General features: G+C 46.0%; 2 protein-coding genes across 2 annotated transcripts; both read right to left on the reverse strand.

The window, feature by feature from the left end:
* Position 1: 1 nt before the first annotated feature.
* On the reverse strand, positions 2-18323 carry CSUI_009627 (aldehyde). Its single transcript, XM_068069740.1, has 18 exons — positions 16967-18323; positions 15895-16041; positions 15034-15178; positions 13961-14022; positions 12722-12876; positions 12231-12331; positions 11810-11975; positions 10966-10996; positions 10266-10351; positions 9664-9750; positions 8920-9073; positions 7902-8057; positions 6972-7115; positions 6190-6264; positions 5276-5564; positions 4434-4541; positions 3143-3622; positions 2-2809 (listed from the first exon to the last, which is right to left on the reverse strand). The coding sequence occupies exons 1-15, from the start codon at positions 17279-17281 to the stop codon at positions 5409-5411; spliced, it is 1980 nt and encodes a 659-aa protein (XP_067918284.1). The 5' UTR covers positions 17282-18323; the 3' UTR covers positions 2-2809; positions 3143-3622; positions 4434-4541; positions 5276-5408.
* A 1258-nt stretch (positions 18324-19581) lies between these two features.
* Positions 19582-21407, reverse strand: CSUI_009628 (uncharacterized protein). The gene is made up of 2 exons (XM_068069741.1): positions 20789-21407; positions 19582-19960 (listed from the first exon to the last, which is right to left on the reverse strand). The coding sequence occupies exons 1-2, from the start codon at positions 21090-21092 to the stop codon at positions 19860-19862; spliced, it is 405 nt and encodes a 134-aa protein (XP_067918285.1). The 5' UTR covers positions 21093-21407; the 3' UTR covers positions 19582-19859.
* Positions 21408-22065: the final 658 nt, after the last annotated feature.

Genomic DNA, 22065 nt, shown 5'->3' on the forward strand with positions numbered 1-22065 from the left:
GGGGGGGGGGGGGTGTTTTAGAAGACAGGTGATAGAGGGCGATTGAAGCCTCCTTTTCTATTCATGTATTGTCGGAATTTTCGCTTGGTCTTTTTGTTGACTCCATACATACTACTCGCTGTATGGTCTTTTCCTTTACTTGTTGAGAAGCCTTCGAATCCCATGAGTTTCTGGAGCATTTGCTCTTCGGTCATCTTTTCATTCTCTTCATCGTCATCACTGCTATCTTCTTCTTCGCTCTTCTGCCGACGGCTCTTCTCATTATCACTATCTTCCATACTACTACGGCTACTGCTTCTCTTTCTTGTTCTCTCTCTTTCTCTCTCTCTTTCTCTCTCTCTCTTTCGAGAAGATCCGCCTTGATCAGCTGAAGAAGAAGAATATGCCGTCGTTCTCCCCCCTCTTCCATCTTCTTCTTCTCCTCTTCGGTGTCCTCTTCCTCGATCATCTCCCCCTCCTCTACTATACTGTGAATGATAGTGATTGCTCGCATAGCCACTCTGGCTAGCACTGCTACTACCACTGCTGGTGTTAGTAGACACACCAGCATGTCCTCGGTTACTACGCCCATCTCTTTCTCTCGGGTGATGATTCTCCCTATGAGGTTCTCTATCTCGATGATAATAAGAACCCCGCTTCTCATCCATCAAGGCAGAAGACGTTGAAGAGGAAGAAGGGCGATAAGGATGAGAGGAACGATCTCCTCTTCTATCATGACCAGACCGCNNNCGACGATGACGAAGGATAAGAGGACGAAGAAGAAGAATGAGAATTGTAACTGCTGCTACTATAATGGTTGTGACCACCGCTACTGCTATTTGCACTATGATGATGATAATGATATCGATCTGATGTGGAAGAAGAAGAGGAAGAAGAAGAATAGGCATCATGTCGGCTACTTCGACTTCGCTCTCCTCCTCCTCCACCATCTCTTCTTGAGGAGGAGTAGTCACGCTCTCGGTGACCACTCGAACTTTCATCACGCCCAGATCGGCCTCGATCTCTGTAGACAAAGAGGGACACTCGACGTAGGAGGGACACTCGGAGTTGAGAGCCACTGTAAGGAAAGAGACTTTCGGTGCTTTGTTAGGATATATGACAAATCCTTGATAAGGAAATAGTCAAGAAAACAAGTGGAGAAACCTCTAAAGTGATCATGTTCGAAGGGAGAAGAAAAGAAAACGATGAAGCGGAAAAGGTGATGACAATTGATGTTAGCTAGTCGAGAAACCTGACTAGTGTATATACACTACAGTAGGCCAAGCTTGCAAATGTGTGTACCGATATAGCGATCATGAAACTTCCCAGGAGAATAAAAAACTCAAAAAGGTGACTACAGATGAAAGAACAAACACTAAAGATGAAGTGACAAGAAAAGCAGATTCACGCCATTGACATCTATCCACTCTGTAGCATGAAGACTCCCAATCCTACACATCGTCTTCTCCTGCTACTGGCCCTGAGTGGAGGGCTGCTATACACCACCATAGAGACAGAATATACTGAACAGATTCTATCAAGGCATACAGAAGTAAAGAACGTAATAGCGCACTCATCTATCTATCTGTCTATCTATCTACTACGCCAGCACCTGCTACAAGCGTTTGAAGTGTGTCCAGTTTCACTCGACTTCCTCTCTCTGTCCACTTGGAAGAGACACTTTCTCATGGACCTCCCCGGTCGCTACTAAACTAGACTATGGAGTAGGGCTCCTTCTACGTGAATTTGCATGCTGCGGCGCCATGAAAAGACAAACTCCCACACTTGGCCAGTCATCTCTCTAGACGTCTTGATAGCAAACATCTGTGAGTTGCAATATAAGCAGCTAACTCCAAATAGAAAAAATACCCCCGGCCACTCGGAGATACGTCCTTCTTTCGTCTTAGCTCCTACATGAAGATATAGGTATGTAGATATGATCTGAAGAGATCTTCCATACAGAAGATCACGAAACTCTAGACACATATTTACGTATATACTCGATTGTGGCATCCGAGCACATACTTGTCTTTATCAGATCGGTAGGAAGGATCTCGGCTATCTCTCACATCCCTAGAAGAAGATTTTTCATCAGTGCCGCCTCCTCCTCGAGGATCCTTCCTATTTCGATCTCCTTCTGTCGTCTTTCCATTAGCCCCTTCATATCTTGAGCTGTTACTACTACTACTGCTATTCTGATTCTTATGACTGCTACTCCTATCATGTTGGTTGTCCGACCGTCTACGATGATCATCATTGTGACGGTCTTTCCCTGAACGAGACGAGGACTCCATCCTTGTATCTTTTCTTTCTTTCGTTGTCTATCTCTTTGCTATAGATGGGAGTCTTTCTTTCTCTTTTTTGCCTGTAGGCATACACGTATACTATATGAAATCTTTCTTTCTCTTCCCTTTTCCGCTCTCTCTCGTCTGAGTCTATGTGGAGTGTTTCACCTTCTTTCGCTTGCTGGGTTCTTGGTAGTGAAGAAAGGCTGAGTAAGAGAAAGAGCTGAAAAAGAAGGTGGGAGAAGAGGAAACAAGAGGGATCAAAAAGACGGAGAAGGAGGTGGGGGGGAGACACTAGAGAGTATTCCTAAGAGTGTAAAAGGAAGAGAAGAAGATCAAGGGGAAAGCGAGAACGAAACGTTAGCATTAAGCGTTAGTATTAGGAACAAAGCACAAAGGAAGGAGATACCATGAGATGTCTCCGAGAGAATACAACTTTTCTTCTTTCTCTTCGACCCTTGCGAGCTGCCTCTGCTCCTTGTATTCCGCGATGAAAAAGTTTATCTTTCCCGCCTTGGCGAAAGCCTAGTACTCAATCTGTAAAGCTAGAAGACCATTGATTCGCAGAAAAAGCAAAACGAAAAGGAAAGTATATCTCCGTTCTTCTTCAGACTTCATGCATGCAACAAGAAGTGAGAGTTCGATCGAAGCACAACCATTTCCTTTTGCTTCTGCCTTCAGCGCGTCATCCACTCAAAAGAAGAATCTAGGTTCAAACATCTCCTCGTCGTGCGCAGCTTTTCAGGCTGAAAAAGATCTCTGCTGGAGTCAGCCACTACACCTGCAACCAACTTTCTGACTTGCAGAAGTAGGAACTGTACTTGCACGATCCAACCCGACTCAACGCCGTTCTTCTGCTGCCCTGTGAAAGCTCTCACACTGGAAAGAAACTAGTCATCTCTGAGCCTTGATGCTTTTCCATAAGAAAACCAATGAATGGCCGCTCTTTTGATCCTTGTGAAGACGACAACAACCCCTCGTGCTCAAGACGGGAAGCGAACAAATGCAGCACTCAACCATTCATTGGCCGGAATCTATAATCGGCGAGTCTATCTCCCTCCTCAGTTCAACCAAGCCGTTAGAGAAGGAAGAAGGAAAAACACGAGAAGCTCTCCAAAGATATGTAGGAACAACGTAAATAGAATGGGAGATAGTCGCTGCCGCCGGCTGCCGGCTGTACTGGCCCTCTTTATGAGACCCCGCCTGCGAATATGTAAGATGCCCTCTCTTTCTCATTTGAAGACTAGAGAAGGAAAGCTCGCGATAGAGAATGAAGGAACAGGAAACAACAATTCTCTCCCTTGAGAGAAAGGATGGTCTCTGTATCGTGCAAGAACAGCGTACCCGCAACAGGCGGTCTGTCAAAGAAAGAGAAAAATGAAGGGAAGGGAAGACAGACAAAAACAATCAGCCCAACAGGACACACAAGAGAAAGGGAGTTTCACTCACAAGAAAACAAAAGTATGGAACCTCCCTGAGATAGATGAGAAAAAGCTTCAGCAAGCGTTGCATGCATGAAAAGAAAACGATTTTCCCCATGGTGAGGTTCGTCGATCACTTCACTTGCACCTCAAACTGACTTGAAGACCGTCTCTGGTTCCCGAAAATTGTAAGATTGTGCTCGATTATAAGCTATGTAGACTGGCGGACTGTCGTTTCTCTGTGGGGTGACCTTCTATCAAGTTTCATCCTAATGAGAGACTCGTGATAGCTCGACCGTCGGAGAGTGGCCTTGCTTTCGCTGTGAATGTCGGACCGAGAGCTAGTGTAATAGCGCACGGAAGTAAACAACCTCCAGGGAGTTGAGCGGAGACTTCTGTCTCGTACAGAAAGACTCTGCTCGGTGGCTTCAAGAAGGGCGTCAAAAAGGAGAAAGCTACTTGAGAACATGTGCGTGTCCTTGACTGTGTCAGAATCAGTTCGTTGAGACTGGATGCTCTAGTTGACAGAGAGATTCCGCGGTGTCCGGGGACCAGCACACGACTGCTCTCGACCACCTCAGCGACTACCACGTGAGAATGCTGTCGCTAACAGGAGTCCGCCTCCACGGTAGCGTTCCTTCAGTAGTAGCCTACGCTTGCTTCCACACGTAGGGAAGCGGTGTGAGAAATGTGGACAACTTTCTTGATACCAAGCTGCGAGAGAAAATGCGAGCGGTCTCATTGTTACTCCCGTGCAGAGGGTCTTCCGTGAAAGTAAGGAGGGCGAATAGAACCAACCGTCCTCCCTTCAGAACTGCAGAGTGAGAACGCTGTGCGCCCTCTGCTGGTAACCTCTCTGCCATTCACAGGACACACAACAAACCGAATTTCTCGCTCATTGTTCGTCTTTGTCATCCTATCGTTCTATTCTCCCCCTCTGTTCTGACAAGCCGACAGAGAAAGCGAATTGACTTCTGTAAACCTACCGTGCATTCACTCCCTGACTGTCTTTCTTGTGAGTGAAGTACTGCCTCCTATGTGCCCTATGTGCTTGTTCTTGAGCATATACTCCCACCTCCCATAGCTAACTACCAATCCCTACTTTGCTTTCATCCCGAATGTCTTACGGCAGCCAACAGCTTAGTGTTGACGAGTAAGAACTGGCTCGCAATTGTGACCGATACCTTCTTCGAGAGACACAAGCTAAGAAGACTCTCCCTCGTTCACTCAGAAAGCTCAAGTCTTTTCTCTCAGTTTGGTTTCGCAGACTTCGGTGTCTGTCGGATCCATCAAGTCACGGGCCGTGCGGAGAATCAGGCGTGACTGCCGTGACATTTTCCCTAGTCCGCCCTGACGTGCAGTGGCAAGCACTCTCCGAAGACAGCGCGAGGCTGGTCGGCCACTCCTTTCAGCTATGTCCGGTCTTCATGACGATACGGTTCCCCCATGAAGTTTCTGTTTCATGTTTTTTCTACGCCCGTGTGCCTTGTTTCACGGAGGCTACAAGAGAGAGGGCCTTCTGAAAGACGCCATCCCCCTGCGGCCAGGAAAGCCGCAGCAAGCATACGAGAGTTTTCTCTCTGGACTCACACGCGACTGTCGCAGTGAACTACGTCGATGGCAACAGCACTTTCTCGATGCATTCCACCCGCCATCATCCGAGCTTCACGCTTGAGAGAGATAGACATGCTATTGCCGCTGGCTACGAGTCCCGCCAACGGTTCTAAAGGTTTGCGACAAGCGCAGAAACAATCTTCGTGATTTGACCCGTGAAGCTGAACCACCCCTGAGTGGTACGCCTGTCAATCACAGCAGTAACGATTCTTCTCCACAACTTAGCCATCTTTCGAACATTATGTTTATTGCTCGGTGCAATAAGCTGCAAACAAAAGATTGACAAAACAGATGAACCCTCTCTCCCTGGCTTCAAACAAGGTGGGTTCTTCCAGTGACTCGAGTGGAAGACTGTCTTTCCCACACGGCCTCAAAGAATGTCTGCAACTACCTCGATAGGGGTTCACACGCACACTCATGTCTAGTCTAGCCGCGTGCTTTTGAAGCAAAACCGCCTCCACAACTACATTTTGTCCTAGACAGAAAGAAGGCATACATGCAAACAAACATTCACTGACACGCCCGTGGTTCCTTCTTAACAAAGGCATCTAGCTAACTCTGCCTCTCTTTTTAGAAGTCTAGTCGGACTTCTAAAAAGAGAGGCAGATTTAGCTCGAAAGGCGCTTGTTCCTCTTCTGTCAGGCGTCTTTGGTCACATCGTACAATTTGCCTGCTTGGGGTGTTGTCTGATACGACAGCAGGCTGCTTGATGAACTACTGCGGGTCGACTCCAATCACTGACATGGCTCTTAAAACGTTGACTTGTCTTCTTTACAGTCAAGCAACCCGACCATGGCTCCTCGATACTGAAACAAATCATCTTCGTGATACCTTTCTCTCAACCTTGTTCCTCCTGTATTCTTTTGTCTCTACTCTATCAATCGACTTACGATCTGCGTGAAGTTCAGAAACGGGGCTCGCACGACAGATTTGACTGGCTTCGCGAAGCCGTAGCAATTTCCAAACTGAACGAATGAACATAGACACACAACAAGGAAGAACCTTTTCTTCATTCGCTTTTCAGTTGGATAGAATCATCTCCTTTAGGCGCACAAGACTCAATGCAGGAACTCCTTCTGTCACTCCCTCCTTGACTGTAAATAGAACTTCCTTCCCCCCAGTTATCACACCACTTCGCCAGACACAATAAAATGGGTAGCGGAGCTCTCCTTACAGATGGAGAGCATGCGTGCATGCACCTGCCTGGAGATGAGATAGGCAAGACACTCGATAAAAGAGGACGCTCATTATCATGTACATTTGTTTCTTTACAAATGTCCGTATACACGAGAGATCTCTTTCTTCTTCTACCCCGGAACACTCAACACAAAATGGAAGTGAGCCGCAATAGAATATGGATAGTGTAATGCTATGTCCATAGCTGCATGCGCCATAAGGAGCGAGAGTGACGAAGGTCGTCACCTTTGTCATCTCTATCAACAGATACAAGAGGCAAAAAGAATCTCTTTTCCCGAAAAACACTACGGCCACACGTTTCTCTATACAAGAACTCATCACACTCCAGCTTATCTTCTATACAGTGAAAGCCAGAAGGATTACAAGACTTCAACTAAATCAGGGAAGCTCTACGACGACTCCGGAAGTTCAGTGCATGCATGAATGTGATGAGATGTCTCTACAGCTGACTTGAAGGTGTGTTCATATGACTTACGAAGCCCATGCCAGATTGCAGATTGTAGATTGTCGCTCCAGGATGACCTCCCCATACTAATGAGGGGAAGGCTATAGCGAGCATAGTGACTGTATTTACATGAACGGATCCATACCGGAGATTCAAGATAGCATCGTCGACGGCCTACAGCCGCACATCATACACACAGACAGACAACAACAAGTGCAGATGGCTAAACACCTTTCATCATCAGAAAGGGGGTATACATATATATGCCCGAGATGGCACAACCTCTCGAGCTTGCATGCGCACAAGCCCTTTGTTGCATGCGTTTTCTCCTCCGTCCCTCTTCGACCAGTCAGAACGAAGGAGCGGAAGGAACTCAATGAAAAAAGAAGAATAATAAAGAAGCCTTCTTCTTCCTCCATTCATGACTTCCGAAGACAGCCAGGTTAAGAAAGGAAATCTCAGAATCTCCCATGGACACTATACACCTTCACAATGCATGCATGCATGTGTGATCTCTCTGTCTCTGTTTAGGCTCCTACTACCCCTACCACAGATGCCATCTAACCTCCGTACAAATTGAAACTCCAACCACCCGCATACTTTGATAGATCCTTAACGAAACAACGGCAGTCACTCAAGGTGAACACAGTTAAGAGAAAATAGTTCAGAGTCTCCTCCTTATCATACGTGACTCTTGCTTGTGTATCATCTATCTCTTTCTATCTTTCCCGATCTATTCCCACGACTCAGAAGAATGACCATCTACTACCGCTTCTACTCATCTATTGCTCCTCCTCCATCGCCCTACTGCTACGTCGCCTCTTGATCAACAGTAGAATCTCGTCTTGCAAAAGAGAGACACTATACATACATATATAGATACATGCATCCACCGATACATATACATGTATATCTGCACATACAGTTGTATACATCTATACATCAGTGAGCATACCATACCTGTTCATCTTTGATACCATTTGTCTTCACTGAGACACTTGTGGAAAGTGTCCCTCTGACCTTCTCATTCACATAATTCACAGCGACAGGGAGAAAGTCTGCAACGGTTGGGGGTGTATCAAGCGGAACCTCTCCACATACAGGACAGAACATCTCCTGCAGAGACGAGAAGAGAAGAACATGAATGACAAGGGCATATGAAAAGAAAGGAAAGAAAACGATTTCTCTCGTTGAAAAGTAAAGAGATGACAGAAGATAGATGTTTGTATGAAAAGACCATTGAAGATCGGTAAGAATAAGCTGTCGTGTGGTCGCTATCTGAAAGGTCTCCTGGCTCTTTAAGAAGGTAGATGTGGAGAAGAAACTCGATGATCGATGTCGATACTGATGTGAGTACTCCTCCTTATCTCCGGCTGGGCCTCCTGAGAGAGAAGACTGCCCTCCACCTCCTACTACTACTACTTTCACAGCTAGCTCATGTTCTATTTTAGACTAACGACCACGCATATGATTTGCATGCAGAATTCACTTGGTACGATCAATGAGAGTCTCTTCATGAAACAGAAAAGAAAGAAAGAAGAAAGAAGCAAGAAGGCATAGTAGAAGAAGTTGCATTCACTTCACATCGCATGTATAGAGAGATATATTTTACAGACATGAGAAGTAGTAGTTATCTCTATGCTACCTCTCTCACCTCTCTCACCTCTGTTTCTCTACTCTTATATAGAACTACGGACATGCACACAACCCTTGATAATCCTTACTCGCTGGATCATAAATGACACTTGATGATTCTATTTCACTTCGTTTCTCTATTAAACTTATCTTCAGAGGGGGGGGCTGTATGACATACACCTGGTCGTTCTATGTATGACGGTGAAGAGAGCTGTCAACAGATAGACTCTCTCTCTCCTCTTTCTCTCTCAGATCCACAGACTTACTGCACGTCATATACAAGCCATACACATTCACACATCTATCTATATATCTCTCTATATATATGTATGTACATACATACCTCGACAGCGATGAAGTTATCTTCGGGGAGATCCGTTGCAAGAATGACACACTTTGCTTCTTCATGTGGAAAGCGACCCGAGAGGGGTACGGAGACAGGAATCTCGAAATCTTCAGCCTTCCTTCCTAGCTCCATTAGCTTTGTCCGAGCATTTCTATGGACACGACAGAAGGTATCATCAAACCGAAGAGATGAAGAAAATCACAATATGCATGCATGCATGCACTCCTCATATATCATAACGCTAGCTGCAAAAGTAAGAGTACAAGTCTCATCCCCTCTTCAGCTTGTAAAGAAAAGGAAAGAAGAAATAGCTGTTTGCTTGAGGAGCCACCTGTAGAGAGACCCGGATATGAGAAAGCTCAAGAAGAGATAAGATACTCTCTGTGTGTTTACACAGAGAGTAAAAAGAACGGAGAAAGAAAGACAGTTGAAAGAAAACCGAAGGAGAGAAGAACATCCTGACTGACGGGGAATCTTCACTCCTACATAGACACCTGCCCTTCTTCTTCTTCTTCTTGTTCATCGTACAATCTTCCTCTCGCGATCGATCCTAACCTTCGCATTACCTAGGAGGCAAATGATGACTAGCTACGCTCACGCCGCTCCTCTGCCTTCAGCTTTCATTCGCATCTCCTTCCTTTCTTTCTCCTCTCCTCTTCTTTATGAAAGACAAAGAAGAGAGAAAGCGAAATCTTTTCTTTTCTCTTCTTTCATCAGCGTCTTCTTCTTCTTCCTTCTTACCTGAGCCGCGTCGCGTAGTCAGGATAGTAGCAGCCTATATACAAGGCATCTCTCTGATATTTCTTCAAGAGACTCAGAAACTCCTCCCTGACGACCAACAAGAAAAGAAAGGACAAGACAGAGAAGAGAAAGAAGGGGGAGAGAGAAAGAAAGAAAAGAAACAAGGAAGTGCAGGAGAAATACGCATCATAAGAGAGAGAAGAAAGATAGATGGAAAGAGGAGGAAAACAAGCAAAGAAGAAATACATCCTGCGCCGGGGCATTTCTATCAGCAAAAGGAAGAGACTTCTCTTTCACATCTATCCTTCTTCACAAGCAGTCTCTTTCTAAACAACTTAACTCGAGACACACCGCCAAAGATAGATCAAAATCATAAAGAAGTCGTGAAGAGGAGAGACAGACCGTGTGAGAGACAAAGAGAAAAACAAGGAGAGAGAGGGAACAGGAGAAAAAAGAGAAAAAGAGAGGAAGAGAGAGAAAGAGAAGAAGAGAGATAGAGGAAACGCGATAGGGAGAGAGAGGATAGAGCACGTAGAGAGAAGAGAGAGAGAGACTTCACTTTGATCTTCTCTTTCGAGAGAGTCATTCGTGCGTCTACTGACCTCTGCTCCCAATTCTTGCACGTCACAAGTAACTGCGGATGTACACAAATATGCGCTCCATTGTAAAGTAACGCCGCTGCTAGATTCTGCGAAACCAGAAGAAAAAAACGAAGAGAAAGAGAAAGAAAGAAGTCCTTGATGAATAGATAGTGAACTAAATAAAGAGGGAATGAGACGGAAGACATCTTCTTCTTCTTTGTCTTCTTTTGCTTCTTTCTTTCACGCATGCATGTGTATCGACATGACGCGAAAGAAGAAAGAAAAAGAAGACTGCCTAAAAAGACCCGGATGATCTACTTCTCTTTCTTCTTCTTCTTTTCCAGTACAGTTGGTGGGTCTTTCTTATTCTCCAGCTCCTTCTCTCTCCGGTAGATGCCTATTCTCTCGGACTCATCGTTCATTCTAAAGAGAAGAGGAAATCGACAATGAGACAGATCAAGGCTAAGAAGGAATACACCTTTAACTTCTTTGCATGCAGGTACAAACAGACTGGAGTGCTGAGACTTAAGAGAATCTTCTTCACTCTAAAGATGAATGGGGAGAACTAGCGAAAAAAGAAAGTGACAAAGAAAGGCTTGCGTCTTCTTGTCCTCGACAAAGTCCTTTTGGATTAGAGGACTACGAGATAGCCATGACCAGCTATCATCGGAAGTAGTCAGCTAGCTAGTTAGCTAGCTGACTCGCTGCCTGCTTGACTTACACTTGCATGCCACTCTAACTCTCTACGAGACCTAAAGAAGAAAGAAAAAACATCACCAAGAGAAGAAAAGAAAAAGAAGATGAAAAGCGGAAGATGACTACAATCTTGAGGAAGTCTATTATTGCCATCAAAACATGAGTTCGAGGAGAAAGGACAATTCACGAGAGAAACAAACTATCTTTGTCTTATGCTCTGATGACACCCAAGACATCTATCTGCATGCCGTCAGAAGGACAGGATCCATCTATCTTTAATCTATCTATCTATCCGTTTTCTTAGAGACGGCCTTCGTTTGAAAACATGAGGGCTCTGGAAAATGCCTTAGAGTGAAAGACGAAGAAGAAGAGAATTAGCGTAATCGAGCTCATCATCGAGAAGAAAGAAAAGATCGACAGATAGATTGAAGAGAAAGATTCAAGCTCGACAGAGAGGTAGAGAGAAAGATCGAGATGGATATCACGATGAAGATGAAGAAGAAGAGAAGCCCGTGTCATCTTCTCTCCGTATCAAAAAGACCTTCACTTATTTCTCTACTCACTGCATGCACGGAGGCACGCATGCTGCTAAGAAGCAGCCCCCAGCCAAAGAGAAAGGGAGATAGGAAAACAGACGGAAAGAGAAAGAGAAAGAGAGAAGACAGATATATACACGTCTCTCTCTTTCTCTCCTTTCTGTTTGTCCCGCGTTATGTTTCTATGGCGTTTGAAGCTGCGAACACTCGTAAGAGACGACTCAAGAAGATAAGGAAAAAGAAGAGATGAGGAAGGTGAAAAAGAAGAAGAAGAAAAAGACGATAATGAGCTGTCTTCTTCTTCTTCTCCGTTTTTCTTCTGTCTTTCTTTACCATTTGCCTGGGCAGATGATCCACGGTGTACATGAGCCGAGCTCTGTAGTGAAAGGCTTGTCTAACTTGAGAACCGGCTTTGCAGGAGAAACATCCGAAGAAGAGGAAGGAGCAGGAGGAGGCGTAGGAGATCCCCACAAAATTCTATTCGCCGTCTCAATAGAGCCTACGCACACACAAATCCTATATCCACACTCATATGTATACATACATACATATATATGTGTGTCTGTATAGATATATACATAGGTGGAATATAGACATGTCACAACGAATCTCTCTATAGAGGAGACGTGAGAGAGGTGAGAGCTCGGCTTCGATGACCCTGTCTGTCTCTCTTCTCATACGAGGTGTCGAGACATGAAACTGCTGATAGTCAGGCAGAAGAAATGAAAAAGAAGAAAAGAAAGAGAGATGGAACGAACGACCTCTTCGAACCTTCCTTCTTCATCTTCACCTTCTTCATAGAGAAGAGAAAAATCCATAGAGACTGAAGAAGAGAATGACCAACCTTTCCTACTGCTAAAGACAAAAAGAGAAGTCCCAGCATAGGAGGCAGCCATGAAAGAGAAGCAGAGAAAGATCTGATGAGAGGGGCAGTCAAGATGAAAGAAGGGAGAAGAAAATCAACATGCCCCCCCCCCCTATAGAGAAAGACGACTAACAAAGAAAAGAAGGAGAGGAAGCATCACCAATCGATCAAAGTCAAAGCGCATGCTACCTATGGATATAAAGGCATAATACTACATACAGGCAGTCTATCTCGAGTGGTGAAGGAACCTTCTACGTAGGAGCTCTTCATCCGCAGATGCCACCTTCTCACGCAATAGCTTGAGAACCTCCTATCTATCTATCTTTAATCTATCTATCTTTGGTCTATCTATCTTTAATCTATCTATCTTGTTCTCTCACTTGCCTGTCATATACCACTTTGTGACACATTCATGATGTAGCATCTTGGAGCCTTGCTCGACGTCTCCTTCCACAAAGAGAAGGAAGTGGCGATCGATCAACGGCTGGAAAATCTGCTCGAGAACTGGCCCTACACGATGATTGAAAGGACTGCTCTGACAAAGAAGAAAAGAAGGAAACAAAGGAAGGAAAGACTGAAGGAATGAACAAAAGAAAGAAAGAAAAGAAAGAAGACAAGACGACGAGAAGAAAAGAAAGAAAGGAGATACGAAGAGGAGAAAACATAGAAGAAGGCAAGAGCGAGGAGCAAGAAGATGACGAGGGAGTCAAAGAAGAAGAGAAATGACGGGAGATTCTTCACGTGGAGAGAGAATATTCTCAACACACACTTCTATGGTAGACAAAGGAAATCGAGATGGAGAGAGAAAAACCATACAAGCGGAATACTTGGGGAGTCTGTAGTATGAAGATGGAGGAGGATGAAAGAATGAAGAAGGATAGGCAAGAGTGGATTATCTTCTGTTGAAGCAGAAGGCACATAGCGGAGAACGCTCGTTCACATAGAACACCTTCCTGAGCTGATACAGTCATGAAACAAGTCGATAAGCCTTGATGTAGATAGACATACATATATCCATATAGAGAGAGGGGTATGCATCTATAGGTATTACTGCCGGTTTGCATGGATGGAGTGGTACTCTGAAGGAAATTCACTGGGGCAATACAACAGATGGCTTCCTCTTCCTAAATACGTACATACAGATACGCACGCAGGTACATCTCTCTACACGTACAAATATCTATCTATCTTTAATCTATCTATCTATCTATCTTTAATCTATCTATCTATCTATCTTTAATCTATCTATCTATCTGATCGACTGAAGCTTCGCGTTATGACTGCATATAATTGTATATACATATCTCTACAGATATGTGCACGACCATTTCTTTCCATAAATCTGTCTATCTACATATGCATATGCGCATGTGTCTACTCACCTCCCGCCGCTACTATCAGGGAGTCTTCGTTCGAAAGTGTCTGAGGACCTAGGAGTCACACACATATACAACTTGTAGAAGATAGAGACATTGAGCTCTCTCTAAATCATCCCTCACGGTTGTTAACTCTCACATGAATGGAGAAGGAGAAAAAACGAATACCCCACAGAGACAAATGGAAAGAGAGAGAGAGAGACTGTATCATCCTCATGGTGAGCTAGCTCATGTGCTTCTTACCTTATAGATACAGACGCTGTTCTCAATGAAGAGAGCTGTAAGAACGTCGATGGGAGCATCGACTTGAAGAGACACAGACAGAAGACAGGAAGGAGAGAAAGATGAAACAATTCATTAAAGAAAGGTGAGGAGCCAGGAAGGAAAGAAAACAAAACAGTTCATGTTGATTTCTCTCGGGGAAGTGCCATAGGTACTCTAGTATAAGCAAAGCTGCCGGGCTGCAAGGAGAATGAATAGGAACGAGAGAGGAGAGAAGAAGAACTGTCGACTCTTCTCACTCCCTTTGTAATTAGGATAGAGAAGAGAAAATGATGATTTACAAAGAAGAAAAAGGAAAAATCCAATAGGCCCTGTCTTCATCTAAAATAACAGACAGCAGGGGATCTAAAGAAGAAGTACAACAGACAGGTCTCTTGCACACGTGTGGGGAAGACATTCAAGGAGTCACATAGAAACTCAAGATAAGGTAAGCTTGAGGTGTATATACACCTGCCTGCTGTAGCCTTGGCTTCCGAGAAAAAGATAATCTCTACTGTCGACGAACCCCGGAGACTAAGAGATGTTCATCTACTGTCCATAGGTAGATATGTGTATATATGCCTATTACGTGTGTGTACACACTGTACGTGTAATCCATCCAAATTCTGCGTCATATATATACAGTAGACTTTCACACACATAGCACGACAGACAGAGAGTGTTACCTAGTGTCTGTACAGGAGAGAGACAGAATCTACATAGATATGTATGCCTCCTATACATGCCAAGAGGGAGAGAGCCACTTCGATTCGAGAGATTCCCGCCCTGTGAAAAGTGCTACCTCCTTCTTCCTCTCTCTCTCTACGAGAAAGACATACAGGCCTCTCCATGTATACTATCTCCAACAGACATATGCATAGACACTCATCTATAGTAGCTGACTCTACTGAGCCCTTATGACTAGGACATCAAGAAGAAAGAACTTCAACAGCCCAGCCATCTCATAGTCTGCATATAGATCACAGACAGATCAGAAGAGAAGAAAGAGAGAAATAAAAATATATGCACCGTATGTATGGTAGAAGTGAACTTACAATTGCCCGCTCCTAAGACAGCGACTACTTGAGGTGTACGTTCATGAAGAAGATCTTGTTGGATTTCTGCACTCTCACTCTCCACGAGAAGCTCCATAGAGCCTAGCGTCAGCATGGTCGTGAAGAGAAGGCCTTTGGGACCCACCTAAAAAGAAAAAGAAACCAAGGAAGAAAGACACGTGAAGAAAGAACTAGAGATGGAGGGAGAAGAAGGAGCGGTGTAGTGAGGGGGCTAGCGCCGGGAGAGAGCTGTATTGACACCTGAGAGGATGATAATTCCGTCTCGATTGAGGTAGGGCAAGGAGACATCTTAGGGAATTTTTGAGAGAAGTAAAACGAAGAAGAGGAAAGACTACAAGATGTGAAGAAGAATGAGAGCGGGAAAAAGGAGACGATCAAGACGATGAGAAAAGGCTGGCGCCACAGAGGGTGACAACAGCTAGAGAGGGAAAATATGAAGGAGAAAGTGTTAGGAAATTCACGGATCTACAAGGGAGGGAAAGAAGCAGCCCTTGTGGAGCTCCTCCTGAGGAAGAGATACATGCAAGAGAGAGATAGATGATGCGCACTCGGAGACAAGGAAAGATGAATGGATTGAAGTATGTCAAGAGACCTTCCTATATATAGAAGAACAACAGTGTCAACCAAAGAAAAGCAGAGAGACTATTCACCATGTCCATACCTATTCATAGATATTCACACATATTCATCCACACACATATCTGTACACCTGCCTCTCTCTACCAGGCGTAAGCTGTTATGATCGAGGAAGCAACTTTACAAAGAAAAGAGGGCTCTCTGTAGAAGAAGAAGATTCTCTCTCGCGATTTAGACGTGGATAGGCAAGTGGGTTTTTCTTACCTTGACAAAATACTGATGGTCTTCATTCTCTCCATTCTCTCCCCCCCTCGGTGTTGCCGGCCTAACGCTGAAAGGAGCAGGAGGCTTTCCCGTTCGAACAATAGCTTCAAAGTATTCACGTATCACGCTTAACCATATCCCTACGAGCTGATAGAGAGAGAGAAAGAAAGGGAAGACGGAGAAGTCAAGATTCTGCAGAAAGCGAGTCTGAGAAACTCGACGACGACGGAGAAGGACTTGATTAAAAAGAAGAATACAGTAAGATAAGCAAAATGAGGAAACAAGGAAAGAAGCTGTTCAACGGACTTTTTCTTCAGCCGCGGCGCGTCAGGTAGAGGTGCTCTACTACTTTCTTTGAGTGTACATACACCCCGTCCGGTTAGGGGATGGGGTATGTCATTGGCCTTCATACGAAGGAAAGACATGCGCGAGACTGAGTATGCCGGAAGAAGTGAGATAGACGGTTGGAAAAAGACAGAGGAAGTCAGATACGGTAAAGAGATGAAAACTTCTTTGATACACGAGGAGATCTATTTTCTATATCTGTATTGAATGAAGAACGAGTCGCGTAGCCCATGTGAAGTGGGAGAGAGACATACTATTGGAAGACAGGAATATCCATGAAATCTCTCTTTCAGTGATTAATTAGGCACACACGGAAGTGTATTCAAGGCACCAAGCGAAATAGATATATATGTGTAGACAGAGAAATACACACGTACGGATAAAGAAATAGAGAGAGATGGAGGGGCAGATACAGAGAGAGAGCTAGAGGAATAGATAGATTCATAGATAGACCCAAAAGAGTTTGATAGCCTGATGATAGATTGGTAGACTGAAGATAAATAGATACATTAGAGGATAAAAGAAAAATACATAGACAGATGAGCCACGTACATACAGAGTGTGTATGAATATACAGACATGTAATGGGCTTGTGAGTTCACTTCGAGGATGGCACCGCATGATCACAATGAACCCATGCTTGCAGAGGAGGGGGGAGATGAAGTGGTATGCGAAAGAAAGGATTGACTCTGTGGGGAGGAATGAGAAAGAAGATCTTTCCTCATACCATGGAGGAGTGCATCCAGTGAGCTGCAGCGGAGGCTGTCTCAACAGCTTGTCGTGTCTTTGGATCAAGATGGGAGAAGCCTCCTTCCTTGGGAGCTTTATCATCTTTTTCATTGATACCTGCTCTTTCAAGAGTTACATCTTCTGGTTCATCTCGCTTTTCCATCGATGCCTCATGAAGCTCTTCAGAGAAGACTTTCAGACGATCCATGAGAACATCAATGATAGCAAGTTTCTCCTTAGGGCTAAGGGAAGCCCATGCCTCTTTGTTTTCGGCAACCTGACGGATGCTTGTATCGAGATCGACTGCTGCCATCTTTGTAGTGATGAATGGACGTGAAGATACACTCGAGAAGATAGACTCCTTGTGCAATAGATGTTAAGGAAAGGAAAGGGCAGTACAACTGAGAGACAGAGATGAGTGATGGAATTACAAAGAAAAAACACTCTTTACGCACCTTTCGCTGTCAGTGTGGACAGCGAAAAAGAAAGGAAACCTTCACTCCCCGCGACCACTAAGGTTTGGAAAAGAGGAAAGCGGACTACGCTGAGAAGATGAAAAGAAGCTGCTCAACAGCCTGAAGAGTTCCACAGCTCCTAGAATCGCCTCTACTACGGAAGAAAACAACAAATGCAGGAGCAGTTATCGCCGCGTGCAATGAACGACCCCCCGTGAAAAACGCCAGGATCATGCCATAGAAAGCAGACAGAGTCGTACGAGGTCGCTCAAGGCAAGACTAGTTCAAGCCATCAGAGGAGAACTAATTATTCTGGGGACGATTTCCCGGAAGGCTAGATCAACACACACTAGTGAAGTGGGAGAAAAGGAACGGAGGCTGGCTGGTTCGCACCCAGGAATTGAGAAGACGAGGAAGCGGATAAGCAGCTAGACAGAAGAAATCCAAGTTACAAGGCAAAACATGTGGTGAGAGCCTCGCATTAAACAATCAGAAAAAGACTGGAGGAGCCGACTCCATTCAGCCACCCAGGACCCGCCAGGAGACACGCGCTGCTGGCTGAGTCATTGCACGGTTTCTTGTCTCCACTTGGTTGGTTGCTTTGTCGGTCTGTGCAGTGGCCGCCCTCGAAGAATCGCGACTGGATACTATTGTCGAGTTGCTCCGAGTGATCCGGAGTCCTGCGCGCTGAAAAAAAAGCTGGGAGTTAGAGAACAGCGAAGGGATGAAGGCGGATAGACACAACAGCAACCAAAAAGTCCGGCGCGTTGGCGACCGCACATTATTATTGAGTTTGCCTGACTCGCGCGAGCCACATAGCAGCTTGTGCGTGGTCGGGGACTACCAGCAATAGTCATTCAACGGTAGACGTCTCCACAGAACGCGAAAACCAACCAATCGTTACAGTGTGCTATAAGAGGACCGCTTAGGGACAAGGTGAGTCGACAAGTAGTGCGTCTCAATGCAGCGTACAAGCTTGCATTTCCAACGAAGCGAGCGTGCATGCGGCCGCCGCGTCAAGATGTGCCGGCGTTCCAGTCTGTCCGTAACACTCCGGGTATGCCTCGTGCTTTACAGCGATAACTCCTGGAGGAGAACTTGCTGGCAGCGCTATTTCATGTGGTACCCCGAGAGGCGCATGTGCTCGAGGTCAACACTACACTAGGTCTTCAAGGTATGGCTCACTACTTAGTACGCAACGCGACAGTTACGCACTCATAGTAGCGCTCTCCATGGTGGAGTCCTGTCTATGGTTTCCAGGTGGCCGGACTGTTGGGAGCAAATCTCGTAGGAATCCAGGTGTGGACCAAGATGCTCCCTGCCCCGCATCGCCTGTGCACACGTGGGCCCTTTGGCTGTCTCCAGCACACCCTGCTCTGCGGAACCTCCCGCGAAGTTCATTCGACCGTACCCCGCCGACACTCATGTGCAAAGGAGGCCGACTGGCTGTCGTGACTAGAGAATAGGCAAAAAGACACTGACGAACGGCACGGCAGCCTTGCAGCGTCGCCGATCACGCCAGGCCACTGCAAGGCTAGACTCAGCCAGCTGAAGGACGACGCATTCACTCGATTCTTTGCTTCCCAGGAGTCTTTATGAGACTTCTGCTTTAGGGTTCAAGCGGCAGCCGCACCTGAGGTGTGAGGTCCTGATCTCCGTATTTTCCGACCTTGTTTGCTCGCAGACGGCGAGAGGGGTTACTCCGCATACGGAGACACAGACGCTTGGGCTATGCAGTGGTATCACCTCATGCGGTCTAGTGAACTACGAAGGAGGAAGCAAGAAGCTCTGCTCGTCAGATGATCCAACGCCCGTATAATGCGATAGAGGACGACAGACCGCCAGAAGATTACTTCACGCCGGCCCAACGTGCAGAAAGGCAGCAGCTGCTCGTGTCTTCTGTTCTACTTCTCATCGAGTGCACCGCCGGTTCCCCGGCGTCTTGGCGTGTCCCCACGCTGTCGCACTCAACAACTGTATACCTGTCCTACAAAGAAAGCCCGAACCAAGCGGTAAGAGGCTCCCCAGGACCAACTGATAGATTCGAGGACGAAACAGGAGGGACAAAAGCAATTCCGTCCATCGCACGTAATTCAGCTCACTTGTATCACCTGCTAGCGTGACAAAAAACTCGTCTTTCCGGCTTGCAAGACAGGCAGGTATCTATCTGGATGGTGCTTTAGGACGCGGACGTATATTGATAGTTCCCTTCTCTGTTTTTTCTTTTCTCCCGGCCTGGCTTAGTGCTAAACAGACATCATTCATGGTGCCGACCCCTAAGCCATGCACACGCCTTCTGTTAGGAGGAGTGTCATACACAGGGAGGTACACTACGAAACGTAGTCAGACGGGGTGTAAGAGTAACAACCCTATGCGTTGAAGAAGTCCTTGTATTCGATTTCACAATGAACATTCTTCTGGCTTCATCCGGAGCATCTATAAATGGTACTTAGAAAGAATGCTCGGCACTCTCCCGTACTGGAGCTGCTTGTACCGCTGATCTTTCTCGACTTGGTCCATGTCTATGGAGAAACTCTCTGCAGGCGCAGTTGACAGATGGATAGACACACACAGAAAACTCCGATAGCAGTCTTCATACTCCTATTGTACTAGCTCTATGCGCATCGGACGTCTCCCAGTGGTGTGGCCACAAGACACCTGGACAAGGCCTGTCCCGCTGACAACAGGCCAACATAGAATCGGGCGCCCATGTACATACACGAGGAATCCACATGAGCGTAGCTAAATCCCCTTGGTTCACTCAGGCAGGAGATCATCCTAGATCTTACGCAGAAAATCGCATCTTTCCCCGGACAGTCCCCCAAACCTTACAGGCAAGCATCGCCGCCGCGGCTGCTTCCGAACTATTCCGAGGGGTTGGGAAGTTTAGTAGTGCAAAAAAGGAATGCTCGCGAGAAAATATGACAAACGTCAAAAACACCTAATGGAACCGTGAAACGGTTACAACTTTGAAGCGCATTCCTCCCTGGGCTGCAAAAGTGTACCATGCGCAGTCAAGAGACAGCTCTGTTGCATCGCATGATACTCGGGTGGGCTCAAGGAAAAACTCACCGCTCCACTCTGTAGTCGTCGCTGCGAGGAATGACAAACCTTCAAAATGGCTGCTTGCCTCAACAGAACTGACGAACCGGCGTATCACCACAGGGACTAAGAGATATGAGGCATGTCAAACAATGATCAAAACACATCCACAGAGGGTGTCAGTAGTTAGCAGACCGTTGAAGGAAGTGGACGTTCACGGTCTAGCTTCGACCTCTTTTTGTACTTTTGCGAGTGACCCTTATGGCTTACGAGTTCCCATGGAGTCAGGAGAACTGCAGGAGTCTTTAGCATACATGACTTACGAGCACTTTTCAGCTGAGGAGTTTTCTCGATGGCTTCCCAGACGGCAACCCGATCGAAGCACTTGGCCATGGTGCAGTAAGCTTGCCGGACTTGTTCCGCGCCAGCAGCACCGCGGACGTACATACTCCATGTATCTCTATACCTATCTTTATCGGCTTCGCACTGCGCATGAGATGGGGGACTCGATGGCGCAGGGGGGCTAGAAGGCGCAGGATTGTTGGGGTCAAACAGCACATTCGGGACGGGCTCCGGCAGGAAGATCTCCTGAACCGGAGAAGCTGGATAACGCGGCACTCTCACCATAGTTGCAAATGCATGCAGATTACTCTTTCCGCCTGCTAATTAGACAACGGGTGATTCCACCAAAAGAATAGGGAGTCCGGGCATCCACAAAGCTCTATTGCGAATGGTTCAGTGCGAACGTGGTCGTTCCTGCAGGAGCCACAAATGTTATCGGGCCGAGAGTTCGACAGCGGTATAGAAACACGGCGTCAAGTACAACAGAAGCAACTATCCCCCAGGGAAATCGAACGAGAAGCACAGTTCAGTAGCTTTCTAAACCTCTCACGACAGGCTCGTTGTTACACATGGTGAAAAACCCGACAAGAAACTGCATGCCCATTTTTGTGCATGCGCCTGTTGAACACTCCGCTTGTGCGTTCGCGTAAATCAGTCGCGCGTGTATTTCGAAGACAATAATCTCAGGCCAACAATACCGGGAGCTACCTGGGAGGGCAAGTAATCTCTACGTGGAAGACATCCTGCTTCTGTCTGGGCTGGTCTCCAGCGGAATTCGTACCTTCGAAGATCCACTTTGTTCACGCTTCTTCCAAGTTCCACAAGGAGACAGGAAAGATGGGTTGTTAAGGTCACAGTATAGCGAACTAGCTGCCTGTGCAAATATTTTCTTGTTCTTTCCTCTCCTTTTTTGTGACGTGCTGATGGCCTTTCTATCTCTCTAGCTTCACATCCCCAGGATCCTCAGTCTATGACAAAGAGTAAGTTTCGTTCGGCTTGCCTCCACAGCGTTGACAGAACAAGCGTTTATTTAGTTTCAACCAGTCATCTTCGATGCTTGTCTCGGCTATTCGCATATGAAAAGAATCAACATAAGAGAAAAGCAAAGTGCTATTCACACTCCTTGCTGTGGAAGCAGCGTGCGAGCTAGTAGCCTTTCAAGAAAGCCCCGTGTCGACAGCGCTTGCGTGTCCCAGAGAGTAAGTACGTATCGTTCGTGTTTCTCCATAGCACGAAAGCCAGTCGAACAACAGGCTCA

Source organism: Cystoisospora suis (genome assembly GCF_002600585.1).
Source record: "Cystoisospora suis strain Wien I chromosome Unknown contig_5830, whole genome shotgun sequence".
Taxonomy (NCBI): Eukaryota; Apicomplexa; class Conoidasida; order Eucoccidiorida; family Sarcocystidae; genus Cystoisospora; species Cystoisospora suis.